Source organism: Rosa rugosa, chromosome 5 (assembly GCF_958449725.1).
Source record: "Rosa rugosa chromosome 5, drRosRugo1.1, whole genome shotgun sequence".
NCBI classification, from domain to species: Eukaryota; Viridiplantae; Streptophyta; class Magnoliopsida; order Rosales; family Rosaceae; genus Rosa; species Rosa rugosa.
Window position 1 is genome coordinate 5,323,941 of NC_084824.1, and position 20,538 is coordinate 5,344,478.

Genomic DNA, 20,538 nt, shown 5'->3' on the forward strand with positions numbered 1-20,538 from the left:
CGGAACCCAGCCGAGGCCATAATTTTGACGAAGCCAGCCGTTTCGCTTGGGCGAGTGGCGAAGTAAATACCCGTCATGCAGCTTCCACCAGCAGTGGTGGTTCTTTTCGACACAGTCGTACTCCGGCAGCAATGGCCGGAACAACCCATTCCAGGTACCGTCGTCCAAATATACTAGGCATCTGTACTTTGGGTCAACGAACCACCCCCCACATGTCTTCAACTCCGCAATGCCGTTGGAATTAGATTCCGCAGTAACCTTCAAGTCCAGGGTGACCGCTAACGAGTTCATAGCCTCACACTCAACTCTGAAGCTATTGTAATTATTTGGGTGCGCATTTCTGAAGTCTTGCTCGAACTCTTGTTGGACGGTGGTTTTGTACTCCTGGGCACCGAGGCAACTCCACGAGCTTTCTACAGATATGGGGAATGATAAGAAGAGGGAGAAGATGATCGTGCAAATCAGATAGTAATTAACTAAATGAAACTGATCACCACCCATATTTTATTTTCTGATGAACAAATTTGTGGCCGAGGACTTGAAATTTATAAGATAACTGTGCTTTTGTGAGATCATAACTGAGATATGAAATTACGAACCTCGATCGTTAATTTGCTTAACGTAAACCTAGGTGTACGTTAAGAGATGCATAACAGTCCACTGATTATTGGTTACTTTACAAACTGAGTGTTTTTCGTTGTACGTGTTTCATAAATTAGGAGCGAAGTTAGTGATCGAAACCATGCATGCAAATCATCTCGATCAACATGTATTAAACCCTAAATAGGAAACCGCAATTCAAGTATGCAAAGAAAAAGAAAGGAGAACACCTTGAACACTGAATAGGCAGATCCCAGTTGAAGTTACCCCGATTCATCTTTCTATACTCGAACAAAAAGTATAGCTTTGGCCAAGAACTGCAGTAATTAGCGAATTGATTATGAGTTACACTAACCTATGCAGTTTTGTAACGAATCCAAATGTCATTAAGGGGTGAATACCGAAGTCCGTAGTCCTGTACAGTTTCCAAACACAATGTCTGACCTTTGCACAATCGAAATCGGGACTAAAACCTAAGAACTGGTTATGCCAAGTGCCGAGCTCCCCACGACACTCTCACACTCGTATGAAGGATCCCAAACAGTCTCCCGCAAAAGGTTAACTGGAAGCCTTCGTCAAAATAAATTTGACCGAGGCTCGAGCAACGACAATTCAAAATAAACTTCTCCGCAGTATGATTCCGTTTGAAATCTTCGTCAAAATGTATTTCAATGGTCAATTTGTAGTTGTTGGCGCCAAGGCATTCCAATGAGCTTTCTGAAATGGCCGGGAAGAGAAGGAACGTACAAGATTTTTTTGAGCAAACAAATCACGAAATTAATGTGGCCGACTAACGAGCCACTCATGATCTTGATCAAAGGTACTGCTGGGTTTGATCGTGAGATTCAATGGGGAGACTCCCAAATCTTCATTTGCGTAGAGCGGGTTCAGTAACACTTTTGGTTTCGTGTTTACTATATTTAGTAAACTGTTTTTGGTGTTTAAGAAAATCAAGCATAGATACAAATAATGGAGATGTATAGTTCGCTGAAAATCAAGCATATTCAATGGGAAATATGGTAAGAATTTGATTCACACATGCATAATTCACTGGACAACAAGCATAGTTACAAATAATGGAGATGTATGACCTGTACCGTAGAGGGTAATCAGGAGTCCATTAACGAGAGAGCTTAAAATACATAACAAATAGGATTGCAACAACAAGAGCTCCAATGACTGAGCCGACGATCCATTTATGCTTGGTCATCCTCCGTGACATGGAAGTCAAGACTTTTTTACTTTTGTCGATGGCATCATCTACCCCGTGAAGCTGCAAAAGAAAAAAACAATAATGAATTCACTAGTATTGCAGCCACTTTGTCCATATATATGTTGGGTTTCTGGCTCCTTGTGAAGGAAGCTAAGGATTGAATCTGGCATTGGATATGTGAATGAATGGTACTAAAACAATTCAAGTCCAAGTGACAATCAAACTCTAGCACAAAGATGATCAAATAGCTAACATACTTTCTTATGGGAATGTAGGAGAGTTTCACGCTGTTGATGCAAATCTTGGAGAATGGAGACACCAAGCTCTTCGGTCTCCATTATGGTTCTTCTGCTCTCAGTAATTCTGTCACTTGACTGATTTAATCTCTCAACTGACATTGCCACTCTCTCTCTTTGATCAGAAGAAACCTGTTTTGTTGTACAGAAATCACCGACAAAGTTTATTTCATTATAACAAAGATAAACAAAACGAAGGACATAAGATAAAGATTACAACACATAAACATGGACACTTATCATAAAGCATACATGATCATAGAACACAAGAAGAATCATGAATTCTAAACTTGGTTGCCAATTTGATCACAGCTTAAGTTTTATGCACAGCAACTATTGTGATACTCTCTCAATGGGGCAAGAACTGTATGTATATATGCAGGGACCAAGGCTTTTATAAACAGAAAGTCCCTCCTACAAAGCAGACTGAGTAAAATTCTAATTGAACCTCGATTACAAAGTTCATTTCCTTTTAGGCTTACTTAATACACAAGTTATTAGGTCTCTTTAACCACAAACATCTCATATACTTTCAAGGTGACGAGATTAAGGAGTCTCAATGTAATTCTAATTGGGGAATTCAAACTTGCATCACATCATGTCAAACAGAAATGCACACAACTCCTTCAATCAAATAGTACTAGAGAAAATTCACACTGGTAATGTAGTGATCCAGAGGTCCTGACATACCGCGTGCATATCCGCCATCCCAGACTCCAAAAGCTCATCACGAGCTATCTCATTAGCATTAGGTGATGTGATTCTTTTGATCTCCCTCTTCAACTTATTGAGATCAGATTTGTACTCCCTCAACTTTGCAAGCAGCACCGCCTTTGCCCCCGGCTGCAAGCTTCTTGCTTCCAGGTCCATTTTCCGAATCTGAAAACAATCAAATCAACATCACCTCATTCACAAACAAGCACATTTTGCAATCAAAACCAAAAGAAGCGAAATTTAGAAGTCGTATTACCAAACCATCAGCATCATCCAATCCAGCTCTAATCTCAGAAAACCTCTGCTGCTTCTGCCCTGCAATAACCACAAAAACCCTAATTGACATTAAATCCCCAAAATTCCTTCAGCTACAATCTCCCATCTTACTAATCACAGCAGTGAATAACAGCAATTAAGAACACGACAAGCTGAAAAATTGAAGACGATCAGTGGACTCAGTAACTGAAAATTACCTTGGTCAGGAAGAAGAGCGGCGGCGTTACATTTCCGGGAGAGGTTGGCGGAGAGCTCACAGTACTGACGTTCGTAGCCTTCGAAGACCTCACTCATCTCTGTGGCTCAGAAATCGATGCAATCGGAGTCGGAGTGAGGGATCGGTTGTTGGTGTTGGAGCTCGGAGGACGCAGATTGGAGAACAAAAGTCTTCTGCTTTTCTCTTCGTTTGACGGTGAAACGACGTGAGGTAGATTTCAAGTTAGTAACCCAGAGGTCCTTTTGGTCCTAGACAAAAATTCGGCATATCCTTGCTAAACCGGTGCGTTTTGGATAGTTGACTGCACTCTTCTTTTCGTTTTCTTGCTCGGGAAGATTGAACATTTGTGAATTCTAGGCTATACATGTCCAAAGTTGAGGATTTCATACAAAGGAGGATTTGAATCCTAGTCTTTCTTTTCGTATAGGTAGGTTTATCTCATTCATGTATTTCGTTACAGCATCTCTAACACATATTGATTAACGATTCTCAATTAAAAGAATGAATAACGATACCTCCTAGGCTCCTACAAAATCCAAATTGAAGATGTTTACTTAGATGTTGTCTACCTATACTGTTTTAATTACTCAGTTCAACTCACTGATAAATAAATAAATAAGAGACTTATGCAATAGAATTCATTGCGAGCATTTTGATGCTTAATTTGCTTATACAATCATATTGCAGCTAATCAGGTCAAATATGTGTTTTTGCATATCTTCCATTTCTTCGCCAACATGATCCTAAATCTGATCCTCTATAATTCCTTCTACTGCATTGCCTATGATGTTTTTCTTTTCTAATGTAAGAGGTGTAAGGGCAATATTTAAACCCAAGGTAAATCTTGACAAGATAAATATGAAGCTGCCCCGTTGTGGCACTACTTCAAAACTTCAACCTCACAATCCTGCAAGTCTGTAATTACTTTTTGCTAGTGATTAAGAAACAAAAGTAGAGGAGGGGATTTAACAAACCACAATACACGGTCAGATCTCTGAAAATTAACTTCCAATCTAAAATCCAAACAACCTGAGTACATGTTCCATGTAAAAAGAAAATATCCAAATGGTAGAACCTACCAAGATCACAGTACAATTTAGGCTAAAAATCATGAAAGGATTACTACTGGCATGCTATGCATTCCAGTGGAGTTATGACAGAGTTGATCCAAAATAGAATCAAAAGAAACAGGTGGCAGGTAAGGAAACTGCCTTGCTCCTCTTTCAAGCTCATGCCATTATCTTGGCAGACCTCACATAGAGGCTATCAACAACCTTACCCATGTTGGATATGGTTTCTAGCGTAGCAGGGTATATGGCGTCGGTCTTGAGATCCTCAAAAATGATGAGGCAGCCAGCACCCTGATCCAAAGTTCCTGCAAATTTCTTATCCAGAATCATTTGAGACAGCTTCTTCTCCACGTGGTCAACAGGGAGTTCAATCAGTTCTGCAATATGAGCTATTTCCACCCTTGAGAAAGGTTCAATCAACCTGCAGAGATTCTGTTCTAACAGAGTGTCATACAGGGAAGACAGGTGCCTGTGGACAATAGGGTCATCCTCTAGCTGCGCCTTATAATCCCGCAAAGCAGTCTCAAAAAGCTTTAAAGAGCGCTTCGAGTGAGCATCAGCCACTGCCTTCATGGCATCAAGCTCAGGCCCAACATACTGCAAGCCTGCTTTGGATGATATAATTCCTGCCACATCATCAGCCTGGCTCACCATAATTTTGCACAACAACATATACTTGAGGCTAAAGACAGCCCGAGGATCCTCAAGAGCATTGAAGGCTTCAAATGCTTCAAAGAAATAACTGTAAGCAGTTTTGTAGTCTTTTTCTTCTGCATGAAGGATGCCACTCTGCAAATCAATAGTTCCCTGTTGAGCTGGAGGCACATAGATAGAATTGGCTGCTGTTCTAGCTGCAGTCAGTGAAGCCTTAGCTTTAGGGAGATTTCTCAAAGAAAAGTGAAGCTTACTCTCCAACAGATCTATGTCCACAAGGAGAAGCTTGTCATCTAGCCTTCTCACTTCTTTGATCAAGGTAGAGAGGAGAGTTAGTGCTTCTGAGTACTCCTTGCTTTCCAACAAAAGAGCTGCAAGCCTGGCCTCCACTCGCTGCCGAAGGAAAGTTCGCTTCTCAGCACGAGTCCACTGCACCATGTCTTTGCAAAGGGAAATCTGAAGTTCAGATGTGCCGGGTATTTTAGCTACTGTATCTATTATGCCACGAACAATCTTTGCAGTTTTTGCCTTTGGAATCAAGCTAAAGAAAGGCCTCAACTGGGTAAGAAGGTTACGAAGATCTTCTCCCCGATTCTCTTGTCTAAGAAGATCTGACAGATTGGTGATGGCCTGTTCCTTTATGCGTAGAGCTTCGGAAGAAGTGGATTGGTTTTCAAGAATACGATACAGAATAGCTATGGCTTCAGATGGAGCTTTGGCCTCTAAAGCCAGAGCAATTGAATCCGTTGTTGCTGGGAGGTATGATGTTGACATTGTCAATGCTTCAAACAATCCAAGTTCTGCAGAAAGAGATCAGCCCAAACCATTATTATCATATAACAAACTCACCCTCCAAACTCCATACATTCAACATATTTTGGCCCTATGAAGATAAAGAGGCAGAAATTTTGATCCCCGAACAGTTTCATGCTTTTTAAAAGCTGTACATGAACTGTAATTCTCTTGTAATATAACATTGCAAAGGAAAGAAGTGCTTCTAACCCAACTAACAGCACTAACTTTTTAAACACGAACATCAAATCTCAATTCTCCGATAAAGACATTAATAGAGTAACTAAAAGAGAAATCCCCATACAAAGTAACAAATTCAACCCATCCCCAAATATGCAACTAATCATCTACTTCAAAACAACATTTAACCAGCTTCATCCCCAAATCTCCGCACCCAGAATTCACCTAGTTGATCCCGGGGTAGAAGAAACTAAGAAATTCTGTCATTTAATTGCAATCTATGCAGCTATCATATACCTAATTCAGTCCACTATTCACTACTCCAGTATATGTTCATTAGCTAACAGAGCAAACCGAAAGGAACAACTTCAGGGTTTAACTTTGCTCCAAGTAAACACACATCATCCATGGAGACAGATGCACAGCATAGAAAATCAAACGCGGCACATCAGAAACTAACATTCATACAAACTAAAATTGCCCAATTCACAACAAGCCCTAATTTTGAGCAACCGCTAGTTCTCAAAGAACGAACTTTCAACCCAAAATAACCCAAATTGAGAAAAAATCAAATCCGACGACAACAATCAGACACGCAAAACGGCATAGTTGGTCAGAAAATCAGAGAAGTCCGGCAAACAAATAAAAATTAAAAAAAAATCAGAGAAATACCTAGTGAAATTAGATTCAACAAGAAACTAACAGATAATTAGATCGCCGAAGAAAGAGAGAGAGCGGCAAACATACCTGATATCGACTCGAGCTGGAAGCAAGAGTGAAGACGATGACGTGCGGAGAGAGAGAAGGGTCGGTTGTGATGCGCACAGAGAAAAGAGAAGAAGTCGATTTGTGAAGTCCCAACACTCTTTTAAGTAATAGCTCGATAAAAAAAAATAAAAACAAAAAGATAAAAATAAAAAAAAAATCAATGTTTTGCTTTTATTTCCTATTGGTCTGCTGTAAATTCCTTGACGGACCATTTCCCGTACCCCATTAAAACCCTACCCACCAAAATAATTTTCCTTTTAAAGCTATAAATAGTTTTTTTTTTTTTTTTGAATTAATAAAGCTATAAATTCCGCGGGAATTTGACCGGCTGGTAGCCGTTGACTTCAGCAACCCTTCCTTTCCTCCCCTACCGAAATCCCCAAAATCACCTCCGACGAAGCTTCTCTTCCGTGAAGAAAAATAAGCAACGAACACGCAGGGGCAATCTCGGCATATAAAAATCCCAGAGTCTGGTCGAGCTACTGTACTAAAAATTATCAAATTCTCAATCATCCAATCCAATTCTCAACACTAAAATCCGGTTCTGGGGAAGCTCCCGAACCTTCTTCTCTTAGGGTTTTTGCGACCGCCGGAGAAAAATGCTCGTCTCGGCGCTGGTGACGTCACTGGCCATAAACTCCGGCCTGTGCGTTCTCTTCTTCACGCTCTACTCCATCCTGAGAAAACAGCCGAGCAACTCCGAGGTGTACATACCGCGAGTTTTGGCCGAAGGCGGGTACAAGAAGAGTAGCCATTTCAATCTAGAGAGGCTGATTCCTTCTCCCGATTGGCTCCGAAGGGCCTGGAAGCTCACCGAGGACGATTTGCTCGCGGCGTCGGGTTTGGACGCCGTGGTTTTTATGCGGCTCATCAATTTCAGCCTGAGAGTGTTTCTGTTCGCCGGAGTTATTGGCGTTTTCGTTCTGCTTCCGGTGAACTGCTCCGGCGATGCGCTCGAGTATGTTGACTTCGCCGATCTGTCTAATAACTCATTGGATGTGTTCAGTATTTCAAATGTTGGCAGCGGCTCAAGCTTGTAAGTGTCACTCTCGTTACGGTTACTTACTGTGTAGTGTGTTATTGATTTATTTACCCGATCGTTCTCTACGATCAGAATAGAATAGAGATTAAATCCTATATTCATTGAGAAACTAAATCCAATCCTTGTATCTCACAGTCATGCTAGTAGAACCAGGTGCAGTTATATGTCGATATGTTGAGATTTTTGTTAAACAATATTCGAGCATAACTTGCTAATATTATCATTTTTCACAGGTTGTGGGTTCACTTTTCGGCGGTGTACCTTGTCACCATCTTTATCTGCTGTCTACTCTATTATGTAAGTAAATCTGGTGCAGTTATGGCTTGATATATTAAGACTATCCTGCACAGAGTTTCGAGGTGCAGTGTTATATTCAGTGTGTTTAAGACCATGATGAAATTTATTACGTTTGTATTTTTTCCTCGGAAGCAAATGATGTTCTGTAGTTTTGGTGTACGGTTTATGATATGTGGAAGAGCCAAAAGATGAAATGGATACTGAAGAATACTTAATTCTGCAGGAATATAGATATATCTGTGAAAAGAGGACCAGTTATTTTCTTGCATCCAAGCCTCAACCACATCAGTTCACCATCCTAGTTCGCAGCATTCCTGTTCCTGTAGGGAGCAGCGTCAGTGATAGTGTTGAGAGATTCTTTAGCGAGTATCATCCTTCTACATATCTGTCACATAGTGTTGTTCGTCGAACAAACAAACTTAAGAATCTCATTGTAAGCTTTACTTTTTTCTGATGTCTATATTCTGTTTCGGTGTTTTTTAGTTTTTCTCACCTTCTTTTCTCTATTGGTTGTATTTTTTTTGTTCTCTTTTCTGAAATATCCGTACGATTAGTTAACTGAGAAAGATCCATACAATCATAAATGCTTGTTCTAAGTTTCTCACTTGGTTCTTGCTTCAACATGTTTTCTACACTATACTGACAATTATCTGTTTTTATTTGTCTCAGAGTGATGCAAAAAAATTGTATAGCAGACTCGTTTACTTGAAGTCAGATCCCAATAAGCAAAAGTATAAACATTCCGGTACTTTTGGGTTGTTCGGACCCAAGGTTAATCTACAAGATCATTACGAAAAGACGCTTGAGGATATAGAGGAGAATGTGAGATTGGAGCAATCAGAGGTTTCGTTAGCAGGAGAAGTAAGTGCTGAACTAACTCTCTCTCTCTCTCTCTCTCTCTCTCTCTCTCTCTCTCTCTCTCTCTCTCTCTTTCATTAAGCTGTTTATTGGGTGTGCTATTGGGGTTTTCAGGGAATGTTATTGAGTGCATTTTTTTTCATATGGATTAGGAAGTTCGAGCTGCTTTTGTGTCCTTCAAGTCTCGGTATGGTGCCGCAATTGCTTTCCACTTGCAACAATCGACCAATCCTACACGATGGGTCACAGAGCAAGCTCCTGAACCACATGATGTTTACTGGCCCTTCTTTTCCTCATCATTCATTCGAAGATGGATATCTAAGCTGGTGGTTATAATTGCTTGCATTCTTCTTACAATCATATTCCTCATTCCTGTTGTACTTGTTCAAGGTCTCACTAACTTAAGCCAGTTGGAAATCTACTTTCCCTTCCTCACGAGCATTCTAACCATGTGAGTGAATATCCTGTACGTTTCCTTACTCTCCAGAAGATATTTTGAGACATTGTGTGTGTGTCTATATATATATATATATATATATATATATATATATATATGACTCCTGCAGAGTTGCTTCTAGTATTCTTAATTGGCGAGTATGTATATTAAATTATGATGTGCACAGGAACATACATTAAGAACTTATAAGCAACCACTTTCTACTGACGACATTTACATTTTCTCATTTGTAGAGCTATTGCATGATGGATTGACTAGTGTACTCTGGTTAAGTCGGAGGGTTTTGGTTTTTCTTTTTTCTGATATGTGCCCTGATCTTAATGCAAAGTGGAATATTTGATTTCTGTCGATTGAATTATTGAATACTTCTGCTGCATAATTCCAGTTTCAACCAGATTTGTATGGAAGAGCCAGATTGAAGTCTTCAATTTGAGATTAGAATTAATCTTTTAATGGTGCAAAGTTCTAACTTTGTGGTGTTTTTGTGCAGAACATTTGTCAGTGAAGTCATTACAGGATACCTTCCCAGTCTCATTCTTCTGTTATTTCTGAAAATGGTGCCTCCTGTCATGGAGGGTTTTTCATCCATTCAAGGCTATATTTCTAATAGTGCAATACAAAAGAGTGCGTGTTCAAAAGTACTTTGGTTCACAGTATGGAACATTTTTTTTGCTACTGTATTTTCTGGATCCGTATTCTACAAGATTTCCATCTTTCTTGATCCTAAGAACATTCCTGCAAAGCTAGCTTCTGCTGTTCCTGCACAGGTGTGAAAATATTACCTCTAAAACTGAATTGTATAAAATTTCTCCTACTTCTTAATCCAATTTGGAGAATCACAATTTCAATATTCACAGAATCCTCAGCTGTATCTAGTTTCAAGCAGATCTCAGAACTTATTTTAGGAAGATAAATCTTTGTCTAAATTAAAATTCCATCTGTTTATGCATGCAAAAATTGATGAGTATACATTTTATACCTTGTTAAGATATCATAAGGTTCAATATTAACATAATTTACTTTGGGTGATACAGGCGTCCTTTTTCATTGCATACGTTGTCACATCAGGATGGACAAGTATTTCATCAGAACTCTTTCGCATAATTCCTTTACTTTGGAGTCTAATGAAAAGACCTTTTACTGACAGTAAAGATGATGAACTTGAAGTTCCAGCCATTCCTTACCATAGTCACATGCCAAGAATTCTCTTTTTTGTACTTCTTGGTATCACATACTTCTTTCTAGCTCCACTAATTCTGCCCTTCCTATTGGTGTACCTCTGTCTTGGATACATAATCTATCGTAATCAGGTCAGCAGGTTTCATTTAGTAATATTTTGATCTTTCAAAGTTATAATGTTGAGATACATATTAGTTGAGCTTGTAGGGAAAATGGTTAATCTTGCTTTTTGGATGTTACTGACTTGCTGCAAATTTTCCCACCATTTTGAATGGATACAATGACAAAAGCTCTTAGATTGGACAACCATACATTGCCTAGTCAATGAGTTGTAGATACTTATATTTATATATACTTTTGAAGTTGTCACCGGTTTTCATGAAATTCTAAGCAGTCCTGAGTCCTCAATTATTAGAAAGTTTCCCTCAATAAATTAAGATTTTGGATTTCATTTGTATCTACTGTACTGATGCTCAGCAAAAATTCTCTGCAGTTCATAAATGTATATGCGCCTCGGTATGAAACTGCGGGGAAGTTCTGGCCAATCGCTCACAATTCAGTTATATTTTCTCTGGTACTTATGCACGCTATTGCAGTTGGAGTCTTTACACTGAAGAATATCCCTGTAGCATCAACCCTAACTTTCCCTCTTCCTGTGTTCACACTTCTTTTTAATGAGTACTGCCGGAAACGCTTCCTGCCCAATTTTATTGCCTATCCTGCTGAGGTCTGTTCAAAAGCCACACCATTATTAACACTAAAATTTCCTCTATATATAAATCCCTGCGCCGATGTTAACCTGATTTCTCTTTTTTCTGTTACAGAGTTTGTTAAAAAAGGACAGGCAAGATGAGAATGATCCTACTATGCCTGAATTTTACAGTAAATTGGTTGGTGTCTATCAAGACCCGGCTTTGATGCCTATCAATTTTTCTGCGAACGGTGACAGACTCAACAGCCCTCTTCTATCTGCTTCTTCTTCAAGTCATTCATGAGGTTGAGGTATGGTTGTAATCTCTTGATGACATATAGATGGTGGTTTTAGTGTAGGTCATACGTTGTCTACTGTCAGTTTGGTGTGATACCTTATTCTTTTTCCCTGTAAAATAAAACTGTTATCAAAAGATCATTCTCCATCCTGATCGATGCGTTGTTCTCCTTGTATCTGCATATCCATCTGTGAATGCGTGTCTACAGCCATATTTATAGGTGTTTTCTTCAGATCACCTATACGTCAATTCACGATGAAGAAATGGACAAACTGATGGTATCTGTTTGATAAAGATTGTGCCTCTAGTAGTCAAGCCTAACTGCCTATAATGTAGATTGATTGAATTTATTGCAATGAAGCAGATTCATTGCTGTTTCCTCTTTCTGGTTTTATTCTCATTACCCTAATCGAATGTGAAGCTGCTGAGAGAAGAACAATCAAAGTAACTATCAATCATTTGGCAAGCTTCTTAAAAGAATCTATTAAGATGTGAATTGTTGCAATATCGATGCATGGTCCATGTGTTCTGAAACCAGTCACAAGGTGAATCATTATTACCGCCTTTCTTTGGTCTAGAATCATCATCAGCATTGTCCTTTTAGTTTCCAGGATCGAAATACCATATTCCGAAACAAAAAGATAGTCAAAGATTGCAGGTCTCATGGTCGAGATTATCCTTTCCAGGATCTTCTATATCTTCCCCACCAACATCCATGAGTGGTATGAGCTAAAATCTAGGAAAAAAGAAAGTGACTTGTTAGCTTTTAGATAGATTCATATTATTCTCTCCTTTCCATAGCAGATTGTCAAAAGTTTATGAGGAAAGATTTCAAAATCAATGTACTGATACAGTCATGGATCTTTGATTTCAAATATGCAGTTCATTGTTCTTAAATCTTAATATATGATCTCAATTTTTACTGTTTACAGCTAATATGTGCCTACTGACTTGAAAAAAAACAATCTTGGAAACATAAAATACAGAATCAAACATTTATTTAATGAATATTAGTTTATTAATTAGCTGTTAACTGTAAAATTAGCTCCTCCCATTCCCATATGACACAACTGAACAAGTCTTCATGCCGCCCCACTGAATTTTGTATTCATGAATCACAATCTTCTTTGACCGCAATATATTACTAATTGTATGAGAATAATAATCGTTAATTCCAATCCTAGCAACTTAAATTTTGAAAAATAGTAAACAACCATATTTTAATACAATGTTAAAGTGCAATTGGTCGACGTGTCCTTGATTAATTTGGTCATATGTGCTCTTGTTTATGATATAATTTGTTTACGTGTATAGCTGAATTCGATCACAAAATAAAAGACTGTCCAAGAATATAAGTCCACGTCAATTGTTTTAAAATCTTGAATTCCTTTACTCATTCAGTCGATTTTCTATCAAATGATCACTTTAACAAATAAAACTCTGTACGTCTCCATTCACCACCCTTAATCATTCCGGAAGATTTGTTTAATCAGGATCATATTTACAGACATCAAAACAAATGGTTGGAGATGAAAGTGATATTTTTAATTCCCATTTCATCTAGAAAAGTTTATAATATATCATCAATATCAGAGTGCCCATAAAATAGTCTCATGAAAACCATTAGGATGTGTGTTACCATTATTTTACTCTGTTTCTGAACAAATCTAAAAATATCCAAGTCTCAAACAACCAGATAAAAGAGAATCTTGTATGACTATAGGATTACGCAATAATGAGGACTTAAACATATATGGCAGGCACCGTTTTTTCTGTAGGATATTTCAAAGGTTTGTAGTTTCCTCTGCTAATCAGTACCCCATTTGAATTAGGGATTTGGACGACTTGATGTATTAAGTCGATAAGCTCCATACAATTATAGACCAACTCATAGAAGTGATAGACTAGTTCAATCTAGTCTCAAATCATTTACATAAAATTGATTTGCTATTGAGAGTTAGTTTCTCATTAATAAATCAATATTATCTACATTTCTCGTTTCTTGATAGCTCATAAAAGCATATTAATATGAGTTTAGTTTTGTGAATAGTTGACAGGAATGGATTCAGAGTACCGACGTGTATTTGCATCAATAGAAATTGATGGCTAGATAATATCAAGTGCACTTTTTTGTAATTAAAAAAAAAAAGTTGACTACAAATATCAGTGGTTGAGATCACCTAATAGGTGTTGGGTTACTTATACTACCGGTGCATGGAATAAGTTTTCGTAGCGAAATTGACTTATCAACTATTTTTGACCGGAAGCAAAATTTTCAATGATATGAATTGAAACACTTGCAGTCTTTTCTCTTAAGCAGATCAAGAAAGCAAAAGCCATTGTCTCATGTTTTGCTGGTGATTGAAGTCTTAATCACCCAATTCAGTGAGGATTTATGACCAATAGCCTAATCTCTTAAAATATGAATTAACTTTCTGTTCTTCTCCATCCTAAGCTAGGCTGGTAATTGTACACTCAATCAAACATGGCCAATGGGCATTCCTTATGATTTGTCAATATTCATATTATACAAACAAAAGGCAAAAACAGTGAGCCAGATGGATATATCTTGCTGGGTATGGTTCGAGTATAATGTGGTCCAAATCTTGGAAAATAAGTTAAATATGAATCGGCTCCACACTAATGATATTGTCCCATCACCACATTCTACAATGTTCATCCTTAAAATTCAAAGAGACCCACCTTCCTAAGTGCATCAATGGCCCCCTTCTCACATCACTGCCACTAATCATGTTCATTAAAGATGAGGCAATTGGGGGTCTTGAAGTAGTAGCAAAAGGGAATGTGACTGATTTCTGTTCTTCTTCTCTTTTGTTGAGTATGTCCATTGAGGTGCGATATAAAAGTAAAAACTTTTTTCACTTCATGTTTAAGACATAAGAGTAATGTTCAAGATCTTCCTTTTCACTCTAACTTGTCATTAATCTTTATGGACAACCTTTATGGAGGGTTGTATAAAAAATATATATAAAAAAAAACCTTTATCAAGGGTTTCTAAAAGGCTGATTTCTCATTATAAACTGATTTACCACCAATCTAGTTATGTATTCTATTCACTTTCATGTGATCCATTACTTTTCAACCTCAATATTTAGAGGTCTGCAAAAGATTCAAAATGCCCATAACAAAACATTGATATCAGGGCTACTTAGTGACAAGTTTAGAGTTGAAGTGGTTCTAGAAACTCAATTTTCCCCGCATAAAAAATAACATATATTGTAATTCTTATAAAACAATAGTACTAATACCGACGATTGAACCCTAATGATGGTGCCACAGGTCTAGCTCGATGGCAGTGAGGTGTGAGGGCCTGGATCGGGGTTGGGTTTCTTCATGGTGGCGTGGGTTAAGGCGGTTTGGGTCGCAGGAGGCGCGGATCGAGGCATCGCAGGTCGTGGCGGCGTGCGACAGATGGAGCTGGCTTCGTTGTTACGTACAACGAGGACGCTGGCGCAGGTTGGCTGGACCGGACCAGGCTGATGGACCTTGGGTGGACGTTTGCTTTGGTGGCTGTCCTATTTGGGCTTTGAGCTTCTGGGCTGGGGTACCCTAGTCCAGTAGCTTCTAAATTTGGGCTAGGGTTTAGGCCCTTGGCCCAACCCTATGTTTTTAGCTTTTTGTCTAATTACAATAATTTCCTTGTATTAGGAACCTAGATTTCTAGTGCCTCCGGCGTAGTACCAATGGAGGATCCCTGTACCTTTACGTATTTGATTGTATAATGGGTATGTCTATTTCTATGTACCACTGTAGGTACTACCATTATCTTCTTGTCTGTCTATGTCCTTAAATGACAGCGGAAGGGTATGTAACGACCTATTCTGACTTGAGATGAATGTTTTATCGCCCCTCGGGCTAATTCAAAAAAAAAAAAAAAAGGTACTAATATCGATTGTGTCACTATTGTTTAATTATTTCTAAAGTAATAAAAACCAAATGCTACAACCTCTTTACGGGATGCTTAATAAAAAAAAGGCAAGTAAAGAAATAACAGGACATTTTATTCAATTAAAACGATTTTTTTTTTTTTTTTTTATCGAGATCACACGGCATTTTCAAATGCTTTCTAGACCCAGAAACTAATCCGTGCGCGAAGAGTCATGTCAAAATGCTTCCTCTCCCATGACCACCAAGAATATGATATGTTGCTAGAAAACGGTCTTAAATGAATTTCAATATGAGAATTACATTAGTGATATGTACCTTTTCTTTTTGGTCAACAAAGTGCATAATTAATAACCTAATTGTTTAGATTAGAAAAGTACAAGAATGAAAAACAAAAACAAAAGTACAAGAAATGATACATAGAGGTTTAAAAGATGAGAGACTAATCACTATCAGCAGCAATTAAATCTTTTTTTTTGATAGAAGCAGCAATTAAATCTTGATGTTATTATAATTAATGACCAAGGCACCAAGCCTTTCTCTCCTCATTTGACTTGTAAACATTATTCAAGGAAAAAGTCTAGGATAGCGCCCATATGTTTGACAGTTTGACAGGTAGTAATCAAGGGACCAAGGAAGGGTGTTTGAATAGTGAAATACCCTAAACACTAAATTATACTACTATTCCTACTGATGAGGCTTTTTTTAACTCTTCTCAGGTAACAGGTCCATTTTCCCCTTCCAAATATACTCACCAGAATCAAAACCTCCTTCAGTGCTAGACATAAAGAACCTTGGGATTTTGGAGCTAAAACCCAAAAGCTCTCTCTGCAATAACTACTCACACACCTTCCCACTGCTCTATCAGAAACAGAACCAATATCTCTCTCTCTCTCTCTCTCTCTCTCTCTCTCTCACATGCCCAAAACCTCTGTTCATTTCTCATTCTCATTCTTGTTGTCTACACAATCAAGCCATGGAAGAGACAGAAGAGTCCAATGGTAACAAGAAATGCAACACCAAAATCATAAGGGGCAGAACCAACAACCCACCTCAGAAGCACCATCACCATCACCATCACCAGCTAATACAATACTCAAATCAGTTTGGGTTCTTCAACCAGAACCAGTACTATCAGAGATACTACTATCCAGCTCTTCTTCCCCTCCCTCCTCTTATACCTCTGCCTCTGGCTTTAACTCCACCCTTGCCTCAGAACCACAGCTTCAGAACAAAAACCCATTTGCAGAAACCTTCATGCAAGCACAACAACTCTCCTTTTGCTGCTTCCTCAGAAACCCAAGTGCCCAAAGTCTCGATTTCACCAGGTACATGTCAAAGTTCTCTGCTTTTTGGCTATACTGCTTTAGTTGCATGTTTGTTATTTCCAATTGAAACTATGCATTTGTCAAAAAAAATTATGAGTAGAATGTGTTCTTGATTCAGTGAGCATACATGATGCATCCAATAGCAAAGCAGGCCAAAAGTAGTTGAAATTTTACTCTGTCTTTTCAAGACTTAAACTATAGCAACTTTCTGATGTAAAACAGCATATGATTATCTGGAATGAAAAGAGTGAAGACTCTCAAACTTGAAAAGTATATATCTTGCCAGTTCTATAGCTTAAATTTCAAGTCTTTCTGGCTTGTAAGGCTGATTGAGACTTAAGTTGCTTAAGCACTGTTTAGTAACCAAAATTTGACTCACCTTGTTCTTTACTAACATTCAGAAGCTTCAAAAGGGTTTCAAAAGCAAACCAATTTGCCCCTTAAAGGAGAAAATGGAAGGAAATTCACAAGTGCAAGAACAGGGAAAGCAATAGTGACAGCAAAGAGGCCAGACTCTGGTGGGGTGGAAGGGACTCCTATTTCTCTCTTAGCTAACCATTTCCTTGTCCAATTCAATTCATCGGAGCGAATTTTTCACTACAATGTTGAAATCTCTCCTAGTCCCTCCAAGGACATTTCTCGAATGATCAAGCAAAAACTGGTGGAGGATAACTCATCTTTGCTCTGTGGTGCTAGTCCGGCTTATGATGGCCGCAAGAATCTTTACAGCTCAATCGAATTCCAACATGATAAGCTTGAAATGTATGTAAGCCTCCCCATCCCTACAACCAAGCCAACCTTGCCATGTGGGGAATTTGGCGACTTTCAAGAGAAGGATCATCAAATACTTAAACTTTTTCGTGTAAGCATCAAACTGGTTTCAAAGTTTGATGGAAAGGAATTGAGTAGCTACTTGAGCAAGGATGGAGATGAGTGGAAACCTATCCCTCAGGATTATCTTCATGCCTTGGATGTCGTTTTGAGAGAGAGTCCATTGGAGAAGTGTGTGCCTGTGGGAAGATCACTTTATTCCAGTTCAATGGGAGGAACTAAAGACATTGGAGGAGGAGCTGTAGGATATAGAGGGTTCTTTCAGAGCCTTAGACCAACCCAACAAGGACTAGCTCTCAATGTTGATTTCTCCGTGACAGCTTTCCACGAAAGCATTGGAATGATCCCATACTTGCAGAAGCGTCTCGAGTTTCTTCGAGACCTTCCTCAGAGGAAGACAAGGGGTTTAAGTAGTGAAGAAAGGAAAGAAGTGGAGAAGGCATTGAAGAACATCAGGGTCTTTGTTTGCCATAGAGAAACAGTTCAGAGATACCGAGTTTTTGGCTTAACTGAGGAAGCCACTGAGAATCTTTGGTTTCCAGACAGGGATGGGAAGAATTTGAGGCTGCTGACTTACTTCAAGGATCACTACAACTATGATATACAGTTCAGGAATTTGCCATGTTTGCAGATTAGTAGGAGTAAACCATGTTATCTTCCTATGGAGCTATGTATGATCTGTGAAGGCCAGAAATTCCTTGGGAAGCTTTCAGATGATCAGACTGCAAGGATACTTAAGATGGGCTGCCAAGGACCGAAAGAACGAAAATCCATCATAGATGGAGTCATGAGAGGACCTGTTGGGCCAATAAGGTAGTTTTCTGAACTATGTCTATTATAGTGAAGGTTGAGTAATACCATCTTCTGTTCTATTGCTAAACATATCTCAGTTCTAAATCAGTTTTGGATATTCAATTTTATTTTTCTTTACAGTGGCATTCAGGAAAGGGAATTCAAACTCCGTGTTTCTAGAGAAATGACACGATTAAATGGAAGAATTCTTCAGCCTCCAAAGCTAAAGCTTGGTGATGGTGGCCATGTAACAGACCTCATTCCTTCCCGTCATGATCGGCAGTGGAATCTTCTGGACAGCCATGTGTTTGAAGGAACTTGCATTGAGAGGTGGGCATTGATTAGTTTTGGTGGCACTCCCGAACAGAAGCACTGCATTCCCAAATTCATACACCAGCTATCTCAAAGATGTGAACAACTAGGCATCTTTCTTAACAAAAACACAATTGTTAGCCCCCAATTCGAACCATCCCAAGTGCTTAACAATGTATCTCTTTTAGAATCTAAGATTAAGAAAATCCAAAGAGCTGCATCAAACAATCTCCAGCTGCTTATCTGTGTAATGGAAAGAAAACACAAAGGGTATGCAGACCTGAAGCGAATTGCGGATACAGGCGTTGGTGTTCTAACACAATGCTGCTTGTACTCAAACCTTTGCAGATTGAGTTCACAGTTTTTGGCTAACTTGGCTCTCAAGATCAATGCCAAAGTTGGAGGATGCACAGTTTCTTTGTACAACTCTTTGCCATCTCAAATCCCCCGGCTGCTTCAGAGTGATGAGCCAGTCATCTTTATGGGTGCTGATGTTACTCATCCTCACCCACTCGATGATTTCAGCCCTTCTGTTGCTGCTGTGGTTGGTAGCATGAATTGGCCTGCAGCAAACAAGTATGTTTCAAGAATGAGGTCACAAACACATAGGCAAGAAATCATTGAGGATCTTGGTGCAATGGTGGAAGAATTGTTGGATGAGTTTCACCAAGAAGTAGGCAAACTCCCAAAGAGAATAGTTTTCTTCAGAGATGGGGTAAGCGAAACACAATTCTACAAAGTGCTTCATGAAGAATTGCAAGCCATTAAAAAAGGTTGTTCTAAATTCCCTGGTTACACACCTCCCATAACCTTTGCAGTGGTTCAGAAGAGGCATCACACAAGATTGTTCCCTTTCAAAATTGATCCGTCTTCCAAACAGAACCAGTTCCTCGACGAAAACATTCCCCCGGGAACTGTGGTGGACACGGTGATCACTCACCCGAGAGAGTTTGATTTCTATCTTTGTAGCCATTGGGGTGTTAAGGGAACAAGCCGGCCAACACATTACCACATTCTGTGGGATGAAAACGAGTTCACTTCAGATGAACTGCAGAAACTGGTGAACATTCTATGCTACACATACGTAAGGTGCACCAAGCCGGTTTCTCTGGTGCCCCCGGCTTATTATGCTCACCTAGCTGCGTATAGAGGAAGGCTTTACCTTGAGCGATCGGAATCCACAACAGCTTACACAAGAAGTGGCTCCATACTCTCCAGAGCTGCCCCTCCAAAGGCAATGGCTCTACCAAAACTTAGTGAGAATGTTAGGAAGCTTATGTTTTACTGCTGAGCCTTCTATGAATGTCACGTAGTATTTGATACAGATGTAGTACAACGTAAACAGAACGCAAGCTGAATTGCCTATGTTTTATGATTGAATTCAGTTTGGAAACTTGAAAATGAATTGTATGCCATTTGAAATCCATGCATTTCTTCTGAATTCATGGGGCACATCAAAACCGGGTTAGCAACTATAGTAGTGTAACATTACTGGAGAACTTTTAATGAAGGATGATAATATAAAAAGTCACAAGAGCAGTATAAGGGAGCTAGGATCTTTGTGGAGGCAAAGAGCATGGAAATTTAGGTCATTGTGACTAGTCACTGACTCACTGTGTAAACTTACATATATATTTACCATGCATGCAAGTACGCAATGAAGGCAAGAAGAAAAAGAAAAATTTATGATGCCCCACAGCAAAGTACGGTACACCCCAAAAACTGATCATCAGTCACAATCACTCACTTCTGACCAAAAAAAAAAGT

The 20,538-nt window shown here is 39.0% G+C and overlaps 4 protein-coding genes across 5 annotated transcripts; 2 read left to right on the plus strand and 2 right to left on the minus strand.

The window, feature by feature from the left end:
- Positions 1 to 1,583: 1,583 nt before the first annotated feature.
- On the minus strand, positions 1,584 to 3,558 carry LOC133709765 (vesicle transport v-SNARE 12). Its single transcript, XM_062135623.1, has 5 exons — positions 3,297 to 3,558; positions 3,080 to 3,138; positions 2,800 to 2,988; positions 2,071 to 2,241; positions 1,584 to 1,873 (listed from the first exon to the last, which is right to left on the minus strand). Exons 1-5 carry the CDS (start codon positions 3,391 to 3,393, stop codon positions 1,721 to 1,723), a joined length of 669 nt encoding a protein of 222 aa, XP_061991607.1. The 5' UTR covers positions 3,394 to 3,558; the 3' UTR covers positions 1,584 to 1,720.
- Positions 3,559 to 4,297: 739 nt separating this feature from the next.
- LOC133710155 (26S proteasome non-ATPase regulatory subunit 11 homolog) lies at positions 4,298 to 6,895 on the minus strand. Its single transcript, XM_062136161.1, has 2 exons — positions 6,760 to 6,895; positions 4,298 to 5,840 (listed from the first exon to the last, which is right to left on the minus strand). Exon 2 carries the CDS (start codon positions 5,812 to 5,814, stop codon positions 4,546 to 4,548), a length of 1,269 nt encoding a protein of 422 aa, XP_061992145.1. The 5' UTR covers positions 5,815 to 5,840; positions 6,760 to 6,895; the 3' UTR covers positions 4,298 to 4,545.
- A 334-nt stretch (positions 6,896 to 7,229) lies between these two features.
- Positions 7,230 to 11,777, plus strand: LOC133709918 (CSC1-like protein At1g69450). The gene is made up of 9 exons (XM_062135872.1): positions 7,230 to 7,816; positions 8,056 to 8,119; positions 8,343 to 8,552; positions 8,789 to 8,980; positions 9,130 to 9,428; positions 9,925 to 10,201; positions 10,469 to 10,744; positions 11,107 to 11,340; positions 11,438 to 11,777. The coding sequence occupies exons 1-9, from the start codon at positions 7,380 to 7,382 to the stop codon at positions 11,606 to 11,608; spliced, it is 2,160 nt and encodes a 719-aa protein (XP_061991856.1). The 5' UTR covers positions 7,230 to 7,379; the 3' UTR covers positions 11,609 to 11,777.
- A 4,468-nt stretch (positions 11,778 to 16,245) lies between these two features.
- LOC133713110 (protein argonaute 7) lies at positions 16,246 to 20,190 on the plus strand. Of its 2 annotated transcripts, XM_062139232.1 has the most exons (4): positions 16,246 to 16,836; positions 17,238 to 18,480; positions 18,601 to 19,486; positions 19,590 to 19,844. In XM_062139232.1, exons 1-4 carry the CDS (start codon positions 16,485 to 16,487, stop codon positions 19,701 to 19,703), a joined length of 2,595 nt encoding a protein of 864 aa, XP_061995216.1. In that variant the 5' UTR covers positions 16,246 to 16,484; the 3' UTR covers positions 19,704 to 19,844. The 2 variants fall into 2 exon arrangements, with proteins under 2 accessions (XP_061995216.1, XP_061995215.1); XM_062139231.1 differs by having other exon boundaries at positions 18,601 to 20,190.
- Positions 20,191 to 20,538: the final 348 nt, after the last annotated feature.